Raw genomic sequence first — 22,680 nt, 5'->3', positions numbered from 1 at the left:
TTCTGGCTTTAAAGGTTCTGGGACAAATTTCTATGATGTCATTAAGACATCCTTAGTTTTCCACATGAAAAGCTAGCCCACAATCAAAAATGATGTAATCTGAAATATTCCAGTGCTAGAGTGTTAACAAACACCAGTGTTGCAGCTGCCCAGATTGCACTGTAATTATTTTAAACAAAGATGAGAAGTGTAACAATTAAAAATAAAGGGTAACATGACTGAATTTCCCCAGACCAATATCTTTGATACCTGTGAATTTCACCTTACCATAGGGGAAAAACAGTAATTGCTACTTAGGTTAACATGTATAAAGCAGTAACAAAGCCACACTTACTAATTTTTAAATGAAGCAATTCCTACATATTTATTTAATTAAGAATGTGTTTTTGAAAGTAATACAATCTTGATTTAAAAATTTCAAATGACAGCAAGTCTAGCTACATACTATAGCAACTGTTAGACAGTTTTGCCTACACAGTTTCAGTCTAGGAATAACTTTTGGCTCCTAACAACAGTATAGCGTTATTTCTCATTTACTATATTTTCCCTACACTAAAGTGTCTTTACTATCACTATCAATGCATTAAATCCTGACAATTACAGAAGATTTTAGGTACTCACGAGTTATGTATAGTATTGGTCCTCATTATTGGCACTTTTGAGAGGACAAGTTACAACTGTGAACTTAATCTTGAGTCAAATTACCAGAAAACCTTCCCAGGACGCTTTTGCCATTCTGTAAAGCAGGCAGTACGCTACCAATGTGGATCCTCTCCCTTTCTCCAAATACAGTCAGGATTTTGTGCTTTCAAAGTGTCATGGTCACATCAAAAATACATTAAGCACTGGATAAAAATAGCTAAAACTTTTAAACTGTTTCCTGTAATTGTATGTTTTCCCTTTTGAACTTGTATCGTCACGAGGATAGACATTTATGCCTGAGGCAAAGAGCTACTCACTGTGAACAAGGAAGCAAAAATCTTTCCACATCAGCAACAGAGTGAGCTTTGTGAAGCCTTCTGCATCATATTCCACCACACCACTATCAACAAATATACAAAAAAATGAATACAATTTTAACCTACCATTCATTCTAATACTGAATGATAAATATGTAAATTCTGTATTACAATGATTGTTTTGTTTGTTTGTTCAGAAACTTCCAGTATTTGCTTTATTTATTAACAGTTACAGTTTTCTAGCTAAATGAAAATTAGATTAAACTTTTACTCTTAATAATCTTCTTATTTGTGCTGTGGTATTGGAGTTTCTTACACAAAGAAAGGCCATGTTCAGTTTATATAAATACACTTTAGAATGAAAGGAGACCTGCTAATGCATCTGCAGCGCTAAATTGATAAAAACTGTACACACACAAATTCCCTGCATGTTACTCAGATTAAGATAAATTATTAACTCTGTACTAAGTGACAGGATAAAATTGAAAATGTGCAGGCTGAGAAGAGTTTAAATTTGAAAATTCAAAAGAGTATACAGAAAAAATGCAAAGCATGAGAACATACAAAAATTAAATATAGAAGAGTTGTTCAGTAGATGGATTAAGTTTCAACCATCAGGAGTCGGTATTCTCTGAAAGTCTCAAGCAGCATCAGGACTCATGAATGACTTTGCAAGTGTAATAAAATCATAGGCACACCTGGGCCATTTCTATACTGTAGTTTTCTCAGAAGAAAAATAAATTATCTTGTTTTCATAAGGATTGAGCTTGCACCGACTCTCTACCTACTCATATGTCCAATTCAAGTAATTGTTATCTATCTATAGTTGTATAAAATTTGTGTGCATGCTAGAAGGCACCTGACTTCCTACCCTCACTTGAGAGACCTGAGGTTGAAAGGGCTCCCAAATATCCATGTCATTTGGCATCACCAGAATCAGAAACCCCCTCCTCACAATGAGATAAAGCACTGCTGGTCAGGCAATCGCTGTTGCATCGGCTCCTGGACTCTCTCTCTCTCAAGTCAGGATTTAGGTGGGAAACCAAAGTGCTTACCCTTCAGAGTGCCAAGGCACCCCTGATTAATTGGTTTGTGAAGATAATGTGTCATCATGCCAGGCCACGGACTTTTGAACTGCAGGAATTCAGCACGACCCGACAGCCCTTTCTCTCCTGAGACAAGATACTGCTCGGCAGTGGGAGCAGCTGGTCTCCCAGTCCTGCCTTTATGCCGAACAGTGGTTCCTGGCTCATGCAAGACTTGGAAACCTACACGCTTCCCTGTCCTTCCACCTCAGTCACTGCCTATTACTGTAAGACCCCTCCAGTCATTTATTCAGAAATGAGCACATTTCTTTTGCTAAAGAAGAAAATCCCTACTGTCCTTTTCCCATCATCAGCTATTTTCTAGTAAAAACAGATCAGCAGCTGGCACAGAAGTGAAGTAACGATGAACTTCTTTCCAGTACTGCTACAGAGAGACCATCTATACACATCACTCTGTGAAAAATGACCAGATTTCATCTTATCCAGTAGACAGCAGTCACACAGCCGAAGACCATGTGCAGAAGACAACACTTTGTCCCATGCTACAAAAAATAACACATCAAAAGAAAACTTACGTTCCAAAGTGACTCAGGAAAGCTGCGATATACTCTCTTCTCTTATGGTATCCCTGAATAACATATTGTACCTTAAAAAAGAAAGAAACAAACAAATCCAGAGCTATAAAAAGATAAAAAAAGCCAATGCTCCCAATTTGTCATATATTCCCCATTAAGGAAGACTTACGTTTGACACAGTAGTAGTTCTGAATCCTACATTTAGCTTGCATGATTTCCCTAAAGAATCCTAAAATGTTTTTAAAACAAACAGTGGATCTTGCACACAGAAAACCTTGTAAAGAAATCTCTTCACTCACTTCAGAGTGAAACTTAAGTCTTTTACAATATAAAGTGCTGTTTAACTGCACAAGATAAAGAGTGAAGAAAAGAAATATACAACCTTGCCTTGCTGAAGTTTCAGCAGGACGCCACGATAGGCCAATCATAGTTACCTGAACTGAGAGTTGGTTAAATGTCACAATAACATTCTGGTGTGAGAGAGAGAGACAGATCACAACTGATCTTGGGTGTTTTCTGAAGCATACACCTCCAACAAAATCTTCCTAGCACTAAGCTCTGTCAGTGGTTTCATGCTGACTCAGGGATCCACCTACTCAACTGTGAGCATCAATTTCTGAGGCATTCTGGCTTTTGAAAGACTTCCACCCTGCCTGGCACAGAAAATCCAACAATGCTAAACTTGGAAGACTTAAGGCAAAATTCTCCTCTCACCTTATATGTTTTCTTAGTGATTTGAATGGGATTACTTAGCAGAACAGTGTGAACAGTGTTTGACCCATAACAGGAACAATGCATGTGTTGTCAGGATGCGAGGCATCTGGTTTACAACTGGTTACTTCAAGTACTCACAGTACGGTTGCATATGTGATTCCCTATGTAAATCCCTTTGCCTCCAGAATGAAAACTAACATTTAAAAAACCTTTTTTCCCCACTGAACATGAAAAGAACAGGAAGAATATTTTTCTTGGCTGTGGTAATACTAGAATTCCTTGGCTGGCAAATGCTTTCCTAATTTTTTTGAAAAAGCCTTGATACAATAATTGCTGAGAGCTATCTTGTACCCCTTAAAGTTAAATTTTACTTATAAATTGAGACATTTAATTTTAGAAAAAACAACAATTATTTTGAACACTTTGTGTAAGATTTGAAATGTTATTTTGGGAAAAGGAAAACATATGATAAGTTTGCTTAACTGACTTTGTTTAAGAAAGGATAAAAACAGTCCTGTGTACTTGCAGATTTTAAAAACAGAAAGTAATTTTAACAGAAAACCACAACAAAAACAACTCTAAAGATAGATTCCAAAATAATTATGGAAACACATTTTGAAGAACTTTTTCTAAAGGATAAAATTATTTTCCTCATTTGGAGAATTAAAGGTAAAAATAATACACAAATACAAAGAGGAGGTCTGTAATAGCCAGATTTCTAGATGTTGGCCCCCAAACTTTCTTTTGAAAATTACACTTAAATAATGGAGAAGCTTTCAAAACACAATACTCGCTCTTTTTTGTTTAAACAGTAAGCTAACCGGAACACAATCTTTTCAGTAACTTTAAGTAGCTATTACTATATAAATATCCAAACAGACTGCCAATTCAGTTCTTCTGGATGAAACATCTGAGAAGAAAATCACTGAAAGTACTCAAAACTTACAATGATAACTATGATATGAGAACTTCCAACTGGAAGAAAAATATGCCAACTACACATTTGTATTTACTAGCAAAATAGTATGCTACAATGCAATGTTGTATGCGACAACATTTTATCCTAAATCATAACATGCCACGGTAAGAAAAATCCGCTCCAGGATCAGATCCCACTCTTGTTTACCTAAAAGAGTCATTATATTCATTGCCCTGCTTAGGTGCTCAGTTCTTATCAAGCAGGTATTCCTTGTGTAGTTCACCTTAAGTATGCCCTGCTTGGACTACCTGGCAGAAAAACTGTCTATGGAATGCTATAGTGTGTTACTGCAATACAGTACAGCACATAAGGGAAAACAAAATTGAGTTCTCTTTACTAACCTACCTTGTTTGTTAGCAGCTGGCATACTTGGGGTACATAGTCGATAAGACAACCTCCACCAGGAAAGGCTGGGATGTGAAGGGCAGATGATCCTCCAAGCGCACTAGAAACAGAAGTTAATTTAACAGTACATTACACATACAATCCATGGGATTTGAAAGTGATTTCTACACTGTCCTCTTTCCCTGTGCTTAAAGTCAGAGGGCCATGATGAGGAAGTGTATTTTATGCTGTGGTGATATAAAAAGTATCGAGTGATACCATCTACAAAAAGCAGCTATACCATGACCTACTGTAATTAAACTACTGTAATCAAGAGTATCACTACTACAAAGCATTGTCAGGAAATAGCTTTTTTGTTGTAAAGAGTTCTTTTTCTCAGCCCTCATCAATAAGATGTGGAGCACTGTAGTTAAGATATCTTGTGATAGTGGGAGGAGAGGACTTTGAGTCTTGAATTATTCAAAAAGCCACCTTTAGTCAAACCAGCTAAGAATACACAGAATAATTTGGACTGAGGATGGCCAGATGCTCGTCAGCCATGCCATCTACTCCAATTTTGGGCCTCCCAGTACGACACAGATGTTAACCTACTAGATCAAGGGGGCAATGGTCCAGAAAGATTATTAGGTACATGATGTAAGGAGCGATACTGAAAGAAATGGGTTTGTCTGGTCTCTCTTAAGAGAACACTGGGGGGGGGGGGAATATTAAAGAGGGGAGTTGAAGGCATATTATTACTGAAGGCATATTGATGCCTTCATTTACCTAATGGAAAAATATAGAGAAGATGGAGCTGGAGTCTTCTTGGAAGCGCACAGTGACACGATGAAAGGCAATGAAGATACGTTGCAACAAAGGAAGTTCTGGTTAGCTATTAGGAAAAACGTTTTCACAATCAGAGTAATCAAATGCTGGAAGACAGGCCCAGAGGGGTTGGGGAATCTCCACCCACAGACTTGCTGAAAGCTCACCTAAACAACTGCCATGAGCATGCTGATCTAAGCTGGCCCTGCTCTGAGGAGGGGCTTGGCCAGATAACCTGCAGAAGTTCCCTCCAGTCTACATTATTTTATGATTATATTCCCTGATTCTATGATTTTGTTCATTCCCAGAAGGAAGTAACATGAACAAAGATATTAACTCTGTCCATGCTCAGATTGGAATAGTAGGAATCCACAGAAATAAAATAACTTCAGACATGTATTTAGGCATCTTAATCAAATACCTTTATCATAGGACGGAAGACTGAAGCATGCCTGCTACTGCCAAGGATAATGGCTTCTTTGGTTGGGAAAGATCTAGCATTTTTTATTTAAATTGGGTTGTATAGGGCAACAACCAGCTGAAGTTCATGCTACTTTGTTTTAGCAGTACTGACCTAAATCTTTCTTACAGTCTTTTACCAGTCAAAAGGGATGTGAATTTGCATTACACACTGTGGTCTACATAATTCACTAAACATCCAGAACCTTGTTGGGTGCAATTAAAAAGCTTCAAAAGCTAAGTTACTTTGTGGCCTCCTGTTTACATGTTCTTTTCATGAAAAAATAAACTGGCTGGAAAGAAGGTTCTTCTCTGCAAAATAAGGCTCTTATTCTCCAGCAGGACCTGCCCTTGTATTTTCTGCAGTACTTGATAAGATATCACTTTGGTAGGTATAAAGGTCTACAGTTGTACATCCCTTTGAAGGAACTGAGTCTACATAAATCAAAAAACCCCAAACTCATAATGAGGTATATGGAAATCTGCTACTCAGGCAAAACAGTCTGGGTTCAGCAGACTGTTCACCACATGGAACAGTTCTGCAGGTCTGGATTTTGCATATGCAATGATGAAAAAAAAAGAAGCCTTGAGTACACCATAGCCACATAAAAAAAAAAACCAAACAAACTTTTCCAGCAGAAGTAAGAGTTGAACAGGTTTTGGTTTTTTGTTGGGTTTTTTTTGTTTGTTTATTTGTTTTGTTTTTTTTTTTAACAGAATTCAGTTTCCTTGCTGCTATCCCCTTACTAAAATTGCTCCCACAGGAATGTAATTTTGCTACTTGTGGATGCTAAAAAACAGTGAAGTGTGACTACTAGATTATTACTAAGTTGGAACATTTCTGAAACAGTAGTTTGCTCTTAGGAAATTGAAAGTATACTGGGTCCACCAGTCTTTAATGTTGGAGAATGAAAGAATTGCCCCCTCCTGGTATGTTACAAGTGGGTTGTGAACCTTACTTTAAGACCCTGGCTTTCAGTTCATTAAACTCCTTAAATGCTTATGTAAATATATCCATAAAAGCCTCCAATCTCATACACAGAGCAAATGGTACTGTCTCTTTTGCATCCTGCCTTGCCTCATTTGCAACCAAGTCCAAGTTCCCCCTCAGTATGGAGATACCACTGGAAACACTCAGATGACCACAACAGGAATTACAGGCTCCTCTTTCAGTTACAATAGCAGGCATGAAATTAGGAATATCTCCAACAGATTTCACATGCAAAAAAGCTTCCAATCCTATATCATCACCTTCCAATAAATCTTCCAGATGGAATTATTATGATTTGTGAATAAGGGCTTCCCACTTTACCTGTATCCATCTTTTGAAAGTAGTCAGTCCATAAAAACTTGTTGACATAAATGGGAATTCAATCCTTCTCAAATGAAAAACAGACGGCTACAAGGTGTGGTTTCTGAGAAAGAGGTCCCTCCACAGAAAGAAGACTGGAAGTTCTAGTATAATTATCCTCTGAAAACAGAATAAAGCTGTACAATATGTAATTCATGTTCTGTAGAAATAATTACGGGTAGGGAAAATTAAGAGTGGACAGGCATCTTTGTTCCCTCTATTGGGTCAGAGAATTTGGTTATTAAATACTTTAATAAAATAATGTATTTACATAGGACCTTGCCTCTGACCATCTCAAAACTTCCTATAAACATTCAGCAATTAAGGTTCATCTGCCTTATGAAACCGACATGTATCTTCTATTTTTAAACATGTAAGGAAGCTATTGCTCAGTTTGATTTGACTGTGCTATACTATGGCTCTGTCCTGCCAAAGGAACATAACACTTGCAGTACTTCACAATCATGAGACAAGGCAAGAGGCTGTAATAATTCCTTTGACCCTATAATAAACCTGCAGCTGAAGAAAGAAGCGACTAACTCAACATCAAATAAGAAGGACCTGTAAAAGGTGCAAGGAAATATGTAAAATGGAAAAAATCAGTCAAGGGAATTTCAGCACGCAGCTCAGTATCTAATGTTGCTTTTTGAGGTCCCTCAAATCCCAATCAAAAGAAAAGGTGTAGAAAAAAAAAAAATGCTATAAGAAGTCTTTTATAATCAAGGAAATTCTACTTGCCAAGAGATTCCACCAGTGCAAGCTGAAGATTCCTGCATGTCAGACCTGCTTTCCAGATAGCCAAGCCTCTTGGGGGATAGATCTTACCTCCGTTTGTGAATAAGCTTTCCTTCTTGGTATCTTTGTTATACACTCCTCATAAATAAAACATTTTTATACCCAGGAATAAAAACAACTATAACATCACACTATCAGGTTTGGTGACATTCATTGCATCAAGATGACCAAAAAAACCACCCCCAAACAAAAACCCATCAAGAGACAGGATGCTAAAGTTATTTTGTTTTTATACACAGACAAATTAATTAATATTGCTATGCTACAGCTGCCAGAGTAAGTCTAGTTTCAGCACAACCAATTGAGCTGTGTTTGATTTTTACACTTCTTTTTTTCCAGTAACCTGCTTTCTGTAATTTGTCATAAATCACAAAGCAAGTCTTAGTGAATGCTACTTCATTACGACTGGTATGGGATGAAGATAAATACACGGTAGATCTCCCTATCTATGAGATAAGCTTGCATGAACATGTTGGAACCAGAGACAAAGAACTGTTGGACTCAGCATTTTATTCACTTGCTGTTACTCTAAACCTACTCAGCTCTGCAAACCAACTTCACCTCATTTTAAGATGGACCAGAGACTCCTTTGCAGCAAGTTGTGGGTGCTGGTCTCTTCTGTCAAGTGGTTGGAGACAGGACAAGAGGAAATAGCCTCAAGTTGAGGCAAGGGAGATTTAGGTTAGATATTGGGGAAAATTACTGAGAGAGTCGTTGGACATTAGAGTAGGCTGCCCAGGGAAGTGGTTGGGTTGCCATCCGTGGAGGTATTCAAAAAGCGAGTAGATAGGGTACTTCAGGACATGGTTTAGTGGGCATGGTTGATGGTTGGACTCTATGATCTTGAAGGTGTTTTCCAACCTAAATGTTCTATGATTCTGTAGGTTCCTGCCTTCCTGGGTTTCCAGTGTGTCAGACAATGTGGTTCTGATCCACAGCCTGTGAATTAAACTGGATTTTGTGTTGGACCCCATACTGAATTCAACAAGAGCAGCACTCAGCCTGCATTAATAGCAGTTTTATTCTGTGGCACACTGAAATACAAGTGCAGGGAGCGTAGCTGGATGACATTTACATTTCTGCTGTTGACTGGTACATTCCAAGTGACTTGCTCTGTCTGTCTCTCAATGGATCTATTTATTCAGGCCTGCATACAAAATGCAAAATTCTTTCCCATTTCTTGATAGCTTATAATTACATTAAAATGTCTTTCTCAAGACATGATCCTAAAAAAGGGGGGGAGGTGGGGGGGCATAGCATTAATTCACAGGTTACAGAAGTGACTGGTTTTGTTCTTGAGTGTGTGTAAAGAACCAGTTACTTCCCCATCCTGAAAAACATCACTTCACTGCGAAGAAAAGTGCTCCAAGTCTCAAGCTCAGAAGACTGGGTGGTTTTCCAAGGCAGATGTAAAGCACGAAGGAAGATGCTCACACTCCAATCCCTACCCTACAACTCTCCCCATGGTCTCTTGGGCCTGCCTAGCTCCCCTAAACTCCTTTCTTTCACCCCACCTCTTCCCTTCAACCTGTTCTGCTTCGCCCTTTCTCTGAGCAGAAAAATGTAGGTTTCTCTAGGTTGATGGGAAACTTTTGAGCTGAGTCTGAAAAACAAAGAGCGTCATGCCTGAATAAAAATATCGCAGTTTATAAAGTTACATGCTAACACAGGTTATGGTACTACCGTTAGCACCAATATAGATAGTATTACATGTGTTCATTTGGCACGCACACTCTCTCTCTCTTTTGCCTTTATATGGTACCATTCCTCATCTCCAAAATGGCACAAGATTTTCTTTGAAAGAAGTATCACAAAGAAAAGAGCATCTAAGAAAAAGTTTCAGACTCTTAAAAGGAGATACCTTGCACAATGGCAGGAGGAAACAGTAAAAAACATGTGTTTGGGAAGGAGTTTCAGCACTGTAAGAAGAATCATTTCTATCCCTGAATACAGTGTGAACATAGCATTACAGGCTTTATACTAAAAGAAAGTGGTACATAATACTGATTGCACTCAACAATGTTCCTAATCCAATGCATTCTTTCTGCAAAACCAACATAAAATAGGGAAATGACAATTTCAACGATCATGAGCAATACAGTTGAAGATTTGTCTAGCTTTGAAAATGTAAATAAACAAAAAACTTGCCTCTGCATGGAAAGACTTTTTATACTGGTTTAAAATAACTAAGAGCTTTTCTCTCAGCGTGGCCAATGTTAAAACATGTTCAAATCTATGTACTAGTGATGGAAAGTAGACTTTAGACTTTGTAGCCCTTGCTTTTACCAGGATACACCCTTCTTAACTCTCTGTAAGTTTTCATCTGCCTTATTTTGAAGATGAAGCATATTGCAGACCTACACAAGCATTTAAAGGGTTTATTACTCATGATGGCTATAAGCAAGAGTAGCCCGAAGCATGTGGAAAGAAATTCCCTTCTTTTTGCTCTTTTTTCCTGTTTTGAGACTCATGTTATGGGCTTTGATCTCCTTCCCCGTTCTCTTTCTCCTTTGTTGCTAAAGTAAATAGTTGACTTTATTTTTTTCTTTTGCAGTTTCATCACTTTAGTGCGTTACACCATTTGGCACAGGAGACATGAGGAACCACATCAAATAAAAGCACGTGACCACAAAAGCTGCCTTACCAACCATGATCCCAGATTTGCTGTCAGTTTACCATTTTTCAGACTTGCTTGACCGTAACCAAATCTTCCTTATCACACGAACAATGTGGTGCTTGGCAGAAGCCTTGGGATAGTGCTTCAATCAGCAATACAGTTTAACAGTAAAATAACAGAACATTACTCTTGTTACTGAAAAATTGGTCAGTCTAGGTTTGTGACAGTGTTTTCTCCCCTTTCTAGTAATACTCCATTTAAAGCAAATTAATTAATAGATTGCTTGTCCAGTCAAATCTACTATAAGGTAAAGTTTGGCCACAAAAAAAGTTTCCATTCTATTTTTGAATAAACAATTTTTACTTATAATTATTTCTAGTTCAACATTGGTAAAACACAAATGTATGTTTTCAGCTAACATATAATCTGAGGTATCTACATTGTTGAGTGTACAGAAAAAAAATACAATCACAAATAGACCTATAGAGAAAACTACGCCAAATCCACTTATTTGGAGAAAGAATCCCAGTCAAACTCAGACTAAAAATCTGGCCATCTTGACCTACCAGAGGTTCAGGGTAAATACCTCTAAGCTCCTTCTAACCAAAATGTATTTTATTTTCACAGACTGTGCAGAAAACTGCAGGTCAGACTTGCTGAGCTTTATTTGCAGCTCGTATGCTGACTTCATATATGCTAGCAAGTTATTGCAACCAGTCTGCTTCTTTGCATCCCCACCTATAATGTCCAGATGCTACACTGAACTACACTTAACATTCATAGAATAGTATAAAAGCTGTTTGGGTTATTCCAACTTCTGTATTCTGCTAAAGGTAAATTTGTAAAAAAAAAACAAACAACAACAAAAACCCAACAGTTTTCTATAACTTATTTCCCATTTTAGACAAAGTGGCTATACCAAAGAGAGATTTACATTAACTGTACAGATTCTGGGTTCTAGCAGACTTTAACCTAACAAACCATAGGCACATGTAACCCAACTTACACACAAACCATAGCTTGGGTGATCCAACATTGAAAGATTTATGGGGAGAGAAGCTCTGGCCCCAGGATTCTACTCATCCTCGAGGAAAAAAACCCAAGCAGCATGAGATAAATAGATAGCTAACCCTATAGTTAAAGAGTATGTTTCTTCTCTTCCCTTCCCTGGCCAGACTCAGAGCTGGAAGGAAAAAAACCAGATACCCTTGCAGCTTTTCTTACTGCTACTTGATAGTATAAAAATCTGAAAACGCTAGTATTTCCTCTGTAGGAAGGAAATGAGAATATGAGAATCTATATCAAATGATGCATAAAGGGCACTGAGAGGTTTCCACTGATGTGTTGAATGAGTGAAAACCTGGGCTGCCAGCAATGGAAAAGGGAGCTCTCCACCGTCCTCAGACATGGCATTCTCTGATGAAAAAAACCATGCAAGGATAACATTTATTACCCAGCTGATTAGACACTTCATGTTACACAATGGTAGCACGCGGTATATGCGCACTCTGCCTACAGTCATCACACATTGCCTTCTTCTCTAGGTAAGGGGACCCGCTTCTATAAATTGATCCATAGCTTACAACAGACAGCCTGGGCAGGCAGGCAGCCCAGCAGAATCGATTGCCCTCTGGGACCTCCATCATACCTCAAGGTACAAACTTCAGGAAAAGTCCAAGCAAGTGCAACAGAACTTATCAGCAAGGCTTCAATGTATGCAGTGCTTTAAAATACAGGTTAACTTCACTGGTGTCAACAATATCACTCTATAAAACACCACACAATACAGAAATTTTGGTCACTTATTTATTCTAACAATATAAAATCAAAGTGAAAAGTATAAAAGCAATCTATTCCAAACTGATTCAAAGTATTACAAACCCCCTTATGCTTAAAATATAGAATTTTCATAATACGGTACAAACAGGTTCAAAAAGTTCCACAGGCTATAAAGCGAGTGTAATTCTCTCTTATAGGGCTCAAAAATTCTGACGAATGTTGCTTTTGTGTTGCAACTTACCACATTTATGCCCCCCCCTCAGTTTTTCCGCAAAAACCCCTATAGCAAGGTGTATTACAAAGGTAACATGCTCAGTCATTTAGGGCAAATAATAATGAGAATCCATATCAAAAGATGTAAGAACTGAATTTAGGGACACTTTTTATGATCTCAAAAAAGTAATTTTGTTGAAGTCATTGATGTTGTCATCGTCGTCCCCCCAATGTATTAGTTATTAATATTAATTCTCCATCAGGACAGTATTATTTAAGGAAAACAGTTATAAGAAAACCTGAACAAATTGCTAGATGCCTCACGGTTTAAACAGGAGGGGATGGTTCCTGCCTCAAAGAACTTTCGCAGTCCAGTATTTCACACTACACAGCACAGTGAGAAACTGAAAAGCAGGCACTGAACAACAGGGGAGGAAGACCATGGGTTGCAGCAAGGACACTTAAGACTTCAACACTTACAATGAAGAAATATTTATTTCCGAAGCATTTTGCGTATTTCTTAAAGGAATCTTGGCAGCAAATTAATAGAAATCTGAGTGACAAGTGAAGAAAAGTCATAGAGTTTCACAGAGAATTAAATGCAATGAGGAAATAACAGCCAAAAAAGCTGCAAAGGATCAGAAAAAGTTGTAGGAAAGAAAGGCAGACAAATGGAGCAGCAGCAAACATTACTGAACAAAAAAGGTACAGATAAGATAAGCAACCTGGGCAGATAAGAAAAGAAAGAGAACACTGTGCAGTACTATTTTGTTTTTACTTCCAAAGAAGTTAAAAAAGCAGTAAGTGAAGATTAAAGAAATCATTTAAGATGCCAGGAGAAAGACCATGTAGCCTAACCTACTGTGATTGTCTTGTGTATGGATCTCAGGAAGAAGAGCAAGCGTGAAAGAGGCTGGAGATTTGTCACAACTAAGGCAGAACAAGATTTTGGCCGAAGAAAGACTGAACTGTAAACTAATTGCAACACTTTTTCACCCTGCACTGACTTGAGATGCCAACACAAAACTGGGAACGTGTTTAAAATGATGCACTATCCCCATTTCTCCTTCACATGGACTGTGAAGGAGGAAAAGTTGAGTCTGTTACCTGAAAATTTACTTTTCAAACTCCTGTTCTTCAGAAACACACTTTCAATGGCATTACCTGTTTTGCAGACATATTTATAACCACCTTAACTGTGAATATATTGAAGGTCATCTAAGTAGCAGGTAAAATAGTACTGTGCATTGGCTCTTCTGCTTCAAGGGAAAAACGTATTGACTTGACGTGCTGTCTCGAACTAAAAATGGCTTACACGTAGCATTAAGGCAGGAGCTGGGAATTGTAAACTTTTGCATAAACAAGTAAAAGAAGACTAGAGCGCTGGTACACTGTGGACGGTATTCTCCTCTGAAACAGTAGGACTCAATAAATTAATGAAAGAATTGAGGATTTATTTATGGTGAGGATCACTGGAAATTGCTCTGCCTGGGTGGTATGTTACACAGAGCTGATCTGCTCTTTTGTAATCTACTTTGGTTTAGTGATGGAGATCTCCCAAACAATCCCATGGAACAGAGTATTTATTGCAAATCCATGTGAATCTTCTCTTTTTACATAAATGAATAACTGTTCTAAGATGTTACCAGTTATATTTACAAACATATGCCCTATGTACCTGTAATTTCTTATCAATCTTCTGGCATGCATTCAATAACATCCAGCTTATTATATTATGACTGTTCACACGGCAGGTAATTTTCTAGTACTTGTACCAAGCCCAGCTAACCAGAAGTGTCTTTATCATGAAGCAAAAAAACGAGTCTCAAAAAACTGCATGATTCCATTGCCTTCTTTGCTTACTATTTTCACCTTTTTCATTTCCTATAACTTGCAGCCTTTTACGTTTTATGATTGCACTTGCATATATTGATCCTTATTTTATTTATGTTCCCTAATCTACTAGTCAAACTACAGTAATTATCTCTTGCTGTTAACCTTTTCCTGATATTGCTTAGCACCTAGCACTTCCAGGGACTTAGTCATTTTGCAAGCAAGCTACTTTTTGCCTCTGTGCTAAAATAGTGCTGTGTTGTAGACTTCTCCCACATAATCAAATTTTTTCAGTTCTCCTTAGGCCAGACAGTAATCCTCATTTGTGGATCTCTTCTATCTGGAGAAACATTTCCTGTAAGAAACATCCTGTCCCCTGCATCATCAGCATCACATTTGATTAGCTTACATGAAGAATGAGAAATGCAAAGCCGTGAAAGGGTAAGAAATCTTGCAGAAAAATTTCAGAAATGAAATAAGAGCAACATGCTGGAAGACTTCTGGATATGAAGTTGAGCATTTGGTCATCTATAAGAATGCCCAAGGGACGAAGAAAGTTAGAGGAGAAAAATGTTTTTCTTTCATGTATCTGGCTTCTGATGCTGATTTCCACGTGCACGCAGCATGATTAAGTGTCATTCTTGCTCAGATCTTGAAATTGTCTTTATCTTATGTTCATAAACAATATGGAATGCTACAAGTCTGGTCTGGTGCTCCTGCTAAATGCTCCAAGAGGCCCAGTGACCTCAGGTTTTATGTAAGCCAAATACATTCACATATGGACTCAAGGCAAGAGAATGTTAAGTTTTTCATGTAAACACAGCCAATGTGGTTTGACAAGCTAATAAGAACCATGTTAAACCCTTACTCATTTTGTTAAATGAGTATCATCTTGTTAGATGATACAAATCTGCTCGGATGGTTTTTACAGCCCCTTTCAGAATCCTTACCACAGGCATTTGGGTAAGTGTGTTTTGTTCCTATGAACATAAATAATTCAATATTAATCCTAATATATTATCTTCAAAACAGAGGAAAGCAGAGCTATGCATCACACTGTACAAACACAGCCTTTGGTAGGTGGAAAGACTGGGAATAATTCTCATAAGAAAAAACTGGCACGTTGAAACCCTCGTTTACATCAGAGGTAACAAAGGTTCCTTCTGTAACAAGGTAGACACAGGCCTACTTTTAAAACAAAAAAAGAAAGGCAGAAAATAAAACCACAGGTCTTCATCATGTTAAAATCAAAGCAGGGACCCCATACACGCAGAAGAAACTGGAAATTTTGTAATATGTAACTTACAGCAGCGCATTGTTGGGTCAAAAGGTGAATACAAGCATTCCCAGGGTTTATTTTCACTGATGCCTGGGTTTTGTTCATGGAACAGTTTCATTACAGCATGTGCTGCAAGACAAAGACTGGAGCAAAAGCCATTTTCACAAAGATTACCCTCTTCCCAGAAGAGATTACAAATGCATATTATAGTGCACACACAGACATCAGTCAGGCCTGAGTCAAATGTACACACTTGCATCCCTAAATCTCCTTTAATGCAGGCCCTCTTTCCCTTAGAAACTGCAATACTTACATGGTCACCGAAAGACAAGAACTCCAACTTTATGTAGTACACCTGATCACCTTTTAAGGGCTTGATTAATATTACTTAATGTTTAAGCGCTTGAGTGCATTTCCAAGTTAAGTGCTTAGATAATGGAGTGGCCTAAATGGTATCTGCAAGCAGATATATTTACAAATAAATATCGGACGCTTTGATAAACTAGCCTTTTTAGTTGAAGAATGAGATTTTCAGAAAGCTTGTCAGGTTTTTAAATCATTTACATTCTGTCTTATTAAAAGACTAAAGATATTAGGATTCTACATCTAGAATAGCTTCCTAAATTAAGTCTTTTCTTTTTGGAAATTATATTAAGGCTCTTGAATCCTACAGATACGTTAAAAAAAAATGTTACAAGTGCCTCAAGCACTAATCAGAGAAGTTTTAAATAGGAATAATGAAGGAATAGATTAAAATATGAAACAGCATCAACCTTGCTTTCCTGCTCCATCCTCTTAAAATGTTTGAACACCATTTCTCTCTGTTTTCTTTCCCAGCTAGTTCTTCCCTCTATCCCTTAGCACTAATTTGTGTATCTGGTACTAAATGTATCAGCTATGCCAGTGTAAAACCAATACTGCTACAAATACACTCTAAAAGGATAACTAAAAAAGGTAAAATAAGTAATTGAATGAGGCACATTCTATGAACTAAAATTAAAATTCACAAGAGATGAGAATTTCTTCAAAGAAACCTTTCTGTCAATGGCAGCTTATTTCCAAGTCAAAGATCTACCACTGGTCAATAGAGTGACCAGTGGATTTTTTTACCAAGATAAACTGTGAAACTAATCCCATTATATTAACACTTGTTTGCTCCAACTTCCTGACACATAACTGTTAATTTATTAGTTATATTGAGACTTCTAGATTGTAGACTGATAATCACTCAATCTGATGAAGACTATGATGTCTTGGCAGTATTTCTATACGATCTTTTAGAAAGTTCTTCCATAAAGGAATACAGTTTTACCCCTTGTTTCTTTAAAAAACCTCAAAACTTCTGTATTGTATGCAATGATCTCCTAAAAGTATCAGGTTTTTTATTGACTTGACATTTAAGTGAACTCTAACAGAACTCTTCCTTCACTCAAATAACTTCAACAATCTAGCAAGTTTTCACCCATTATACAATATATGGGACAAAATTTTTTACTTATTACATCATAAGTGGAGTGGCTGCTAACACTGTACTCTGTGTGCCCATGATTAGGAAGCTGTTGCAGTTATCTTGTACGGCTAAATAACAGAATGTGGTTATCAACGAGTTACAGAAAAAGAATTTATGCCCAAGGTGAAAATATTCTAATTTTTTTGCTGAGAATGTTTATACTGTAATTGCCTGTGGCTGTTTCTACCAGCAATAAATTTTAGCATGGTGTTGGAATCTTCTGTGTTATCTATGTGTATGTCTGTACTTTTATTTCTTTGTAGTTCTTTAAAGCTTGATTTCTAAAGTCCTTAAGAAAGAGGCTATGCTACCAAACAATTTGATTTCCCTCACCACCTCCATCCCTGTCACTGAATGACACGACTGGCAACCTGTAGCTTGCATGATGAACTTTTTCAAAGTTGTGTTAACGCCATTTGATAAATCACTGTAACTACAAAACAAGCTACAGTAATATATCTAAAACTGTACAAACTAAAATCGATTGTTTCCTCTTCAAGATTTCTTCTTCACATGTGCCTGCTTTAAGTTTATGATCTTCCACTTTAATCTCAAGTCACTAGACTGCACTGGAAGCCACAAATTCTGTGGTTTAATCCCATACTTTCAGAAGGCTATACCTCTTCATGATACAACTCATAATTAATGTTTGCTATTTCCTTGGGATAATCCAGTGCAAATTTGACATTCTTTAAGCCAGAAAAGAGACATGGCTAAGAGTGGCAGAAAAAACATGGAGCATCAGAAGATTATTTAAAAATAAAAGCACTGAAATAGCACTACATGTCTTGTTAAAATACTTTTCACCCTAAGGATGTAAAGTGTTTCCACAACACATAATACAACTTCTGTATAGTGCAGACTGCTTCAAATCCTTTCACATACAATCTGTGATACAATTTATGTCAGGGAATGACTACTATTATATGCTACTAAAAGCAAAGTAGAACTCATGACTACTTCAGAAGCCGAGTAAGACCAGAATTTCTCAAGGAGGTCCTCAGCATAAGTTTACCATTGAGTCATTTCAGTTTATCCAAAATTCTTCCTTCCATCAACTAACAACATCAGAGTGTCAACAAAATCCCTTGGATACTTGCTGCTAAGGCAGGTTACCCATTTTCTCACTTTACAAAATTTAAAGATGACGTTGCACAGTGTCTACACTACCTATCTATAATTGCAGAAGCACACGATTGTGGACCTAGACAACTTTGCGTGCTTTTTTTATTCTGAAGATTTGTTGCTCACAGAAGTTATTTTTGAATTGACTAAAGAATGTAAAAAATGAAACGTTCAGTATTATTTAAATCTATAAATAGTATTTTAGAATTCTAGTTTACCTGCTAAGCCCAGAGCAGGAACAGCTGATTTGTGGCTTCTACATGCTTAGGTTATTATTTTACTGTGAAGACTGAAGTTCTCAGAAATCATATGCTCTTTGCTTTTTCTTCTGTTTCCTGTCTTCAGCGTACAGGCCATCATTGGATGTTTTTAAGTGAATTATAATGAATGTGTTAGCTTATGAAGATTTTAGGTCTGCTGCAAAGTTGGAGTAAAAAAGAAAATAACAAACTGACCCTACAAGAATAAAAAAAATACAGTTCTGAATTTAAATCTAAACCTTTCTGTATATAGCCTCTGTTCATTGGGCTTCCTTCTTCCAAATGCCTGGAGGCCTTGGTTTTAATAACTACTACTATAGTTAGTGTTTCTTCGGCTACTGGTCAATTTTAGTTTTCCTTAAAAATTGCAGGGGTTACACTGACACCAGGGAAATCTTACTCATCTCCCTCTTCCAGATTTTCCATCTTTCACTAAGAGGTCAGGGTGATGATGCAGTTCCAGGATAGTATACATGCCCAATTTCACTTCAGATTAAGAATCAGCCAGAGGGTTTAAAAAAAAAAAAGCAGCTGTTTTGTAATGCAAATGAGGGAATGATATATTTGATCCTCTTTTACTTAGGTAAATTCTTATCCACCTTTGTTTAAAATAGAAATGTGCTTAGAACCATAGGATTTGGATCTACTGTACCTAATAATATTGTTTTCATGCTGAAAAAGTAAGCAATAGTGAGATGCTATCTTTAAAAAAAAATATATCTAATTCTGACTTCAGGAAGGACAGCAAATCCAAGAATTGCTCTTCGTTTATCCTTCTTCTTTAAATAGACCAGTTCAAACTCTGCTTTTGTATATACTGGATACAATGCACTATATACAGATTTTTGTTATTATAACCTTGAACATGTAAATCCTTATCTGAATGTCTATTGGAATTTGGCGATAAAATGAGATACTGCCTTTACCCATATAACCACCTTCATCTGTATGAACCTCATACACATGTACATATACAAAATGTGTAATAGTAAGTCAAATAACACTTTTTCTTTTTTTTCCAAAAGTCCCCAAAGAATCACAATTTCAAAGTTTAGTTCCCACATCAATGGTAATTTGGTCCTCTTTGGCACATGTGCCAAAACACCACAATGTTACCGATGTTAATGCCATACCAATATGATGACCTGCTAAAGGTTGATGAATTATTTCTTTATATTGCATAAGTTTTATGTGTGAAAACATCAGCTATAACATTCCAAGGATGTAATCTCTGGATTTTGTTTATTCCTGAATACCTGCCATTCAATGTTTACCTATCTGTATTTGCTTATATCAGGACTATTCACAGCATAAATAACAAAAAAGTTCATGGGTAGCACAGTAACAAAGTTTGGTTTCCAATGGACTTCTACACTGCATCGGATTGAGTTGTGTTAAAGCCACAGCACAGCATGAGCTCACTCCTTATTAAACATCAGAGAAACCACACAGGAAAGATGTCCTAAATGCCTTTGCCAAAGGAAAAGCTTCAAACGGTGTTCATGCCTTGTAAGACATCAGAGAATACATTCAGGATACAAATCTTGACTAAGAGAGGGGTTTTTTTTCTGATGTTTAATAAGGCATGAATTCTGACTGAAGCAGTTCCTAGGATTAGAATATTCATAATTTATTTCTCCCCTATTGACTCTCTGTACACAGAATACAGTTATGCAGGGGGCTTCAGCCTTTCATTCAGGTGGCAGTAACAGAACCTGCCTCTTCTAAGTGGTTATATTCCTGAAACCATAGAAACTTGTATATTCAAGACTTCTACCCTCCTGCCAAATTTTTTAAAAATTGGCCATCAGGCTCAAAAAAAGGTTTGTAGGGCAGAAATGACAGATACGTGTATGCACAGACAATGTGATCATACTATTTTATAGGAAAGAAAATTCATTTTCTTAAGAAGCCAGACTAAAAAATAACCATGGTTTCCCACCACACAAAGTATCTAAGGAGGAATTACGATTCCATTGAAGTCCTTGGCAGAGCTTACTGGCAGGAACAGAGCCAAGACCTCAACCTCAGCCTATGCAGAAAACTACAGCAATTCAAAAAAAAAAATGCCCCCCAAAACCAACCCCATTAACACGAAAGCTTAAATAAAAAAGTGAAAACCAAATGATTAAATTCACATTGCACATGCAATTCGGAGAGATGAACAGTTTTTCTTCAGATGCTTCCTGAATAAGAACAAGCATAGGAAATTTCATCTCATTAGGTAAATCATTTGTCAAAACCACTGTTGTGAGAGCTTCTACAAATGCTTTCTTAACCACAATCCTAGGACTGCTAATATAATACTAGCAATCTACTCTTTACCATTAGGGCACAAAGGTACATACTCAAAAGAATAAGTTCATACGAAGTTCTGTAAACCTGAGGTGCTGGAGGAGGGTATAACTTGACACTGTCACAGAAAAAAATATTGATGCCTCTGAGTGAGGAAAATCTGAATCAGTAAGACAAATATGCTTAGTCCTAAGGAAGCTTCAAAACAGTACTCATTTGAAGCAGTTATCTCATATGGAAAACCTCAGTCCACACCTGAAAAATTTCTAAATAAAAGAAACAAAAGAAAAATATTTGTAATAGAAACCATGAAGGCAATTTCCAACTGCAGCAAATTTCAAAGGTTCTTAGCTCTCCCAGCTTCCAGCTTTACTGGAAAGCAGGACTTGCTTAATACCACTGAAAATATCTGACAAACTCCTTTTAGTCTAAGTTTAGAGATATGACCTTTTTTCCCCCCAAAGCTCCAGAGCAGGAATCTATTAGTCTTCACAGTTCAGTTTTGGACATGTTATGTATTTATGAATCTCTTCTTGGGCAGTACCCAGACTGTAAAATTTAAAAGTGTCCACCAGCCAGTTTTAGCTTTTTTTTTTTTTTTTTTTTTTTTGAGCTGGGAGCTTGTAGTAGAGAAAAAGCTTCTGGTAGTTTCACAGTAAGTTTACTAATCTTGCTCAGTGGGTGGGAAAAGAAGGTGAGTGAATCATCACAGGGAAAAGAATGGTCAAAACACCACAAGTTGATTAAAACTTGCCTATGTTCACTGGGTACAGCAGAAAATACAGAAGTTTTACCACTATTTCTTAAGTTAGAAAAGGTTTTTGCACTCTGCCAATCTCTTCCAGTTTGAATTTAAAAAAATATAAATACTAAATGCATGTCAGGGAAGGTCCTGGTTTTCGAGAAACTAGTTCTCCTCATGTATGATCCAACCCCAGTGCTATCTAAAAAACATTGTACAAAGAGCTACTGGTAGATGTCCTTGCTGTTTTTGTTTCTTCCACCACTTGACTTTTCAGAAAACACTGAGCAGATTTTTCTGTTCTTATACACTACAGAGAAAAGGAAAAAAGAAAGAGGAACCTGCTCTCAGAGGGTTCTGTCTAGCAAGATTTTCTAGTAAAAGCTACCCACTGTTTGATTTGCTACTGATTTACTGTAAAACAGCTGCCTGTTTTGCAAGGAGAGTTAGCTCTTGCAGAACAAAACCCCTCCAGCACAAATCAGAAATGCTGCTGTTCACATGTATTTGAACTGTTACAACAACTCTCTGGACATTAAACTGTTTCCATTTTGATGAGTGCACAGGATACCCCTGAATGTAGTTCTACTACTCACTTTTTTTTTTAACTTCCCTTTAGTTTCTCATAAGGATGCGCAAAGATTGGTCATCCCATGTTGAGTCAATGCAGGTCATCTCCAGCACTGTGCTCTCTGTTGCGCTGATGACGGGCACCATAAGGGAAAACTCAACATTAACAAACAGTATCCTAACAGCCACCTGTAGCCAGAGAATCACCACCAGTGTTTTTAAGCACAGCAATGATAAGGTTTTCCACTCAGAGAAAACCAAGTTAAAGGAGGTGGCCATGTAAAATGGCCATGGACAAATACATGATGAAAGCTGGGTTTTGCTCCTGTGAGGGCTTCCCTAAGTTTTAGGCAAATGGGTAAAGTCCTCATTTCAGAACCTCCCTCCCAGCACATATGCGTGCATATGCACTATGTAAAAGCTATACTGA

At 37.3% G+C, this 22,680-nt stretch overlaps 1 protein-coding gene across 2 annotated transcripts in view; it reads right to left on the bottom strand.

The window, feature by feature from the left end:
- Positions 1-22,680, bottom strand: part of BABAM2 (BRISC and BRCA1 A complex member 2) — a 178,975-nt gene that overhangs the window by 42,244 nt on the left and 114,051 nt on the right. For both annotated transcript variants that reach the window (XR_007510127.1, XM_049833744.1), the window contains exons 8-10: positions 4,619-4,718; positions 2,581-2,651; positions 960-1,042 (exon numbers count right to left, since the gene is read on the bottom strand). Coding sequence is in view for 1 of the 2 variants with exons in the window: in XM_049833744.1 (XP_049689701.1) it covers positions 960-1,042; positions 2,581-2,651; positions 4,619-4,718 (254 nt within the window). In the remaining variant the exon portion in view is untranslated. The remainder of the gene's footprint in view (positions 1-959; positions 1,043-2,580; positions 2,652-4,618; positions 4,719-22,680) is intronic.

This window comes from Accipiter gentilis, chromosome 30 (assembly GCF_929443795.1).
Source record: "Accipiter gentilis chromosome 30, bAccGen1.1, whole genome shotgun sequence".
In the NCBI taxonomy this organism is placed as follows: Eukaryota; Metazoa; Chordata; class Aves; order Accipitriformes; family Accipitridae; genus Astur; species Astur gentilis.
Note: the sequence above shows the minus strand (reverse complement) of the source record. Positions and strands in the feature narration are given on the sequence as shown.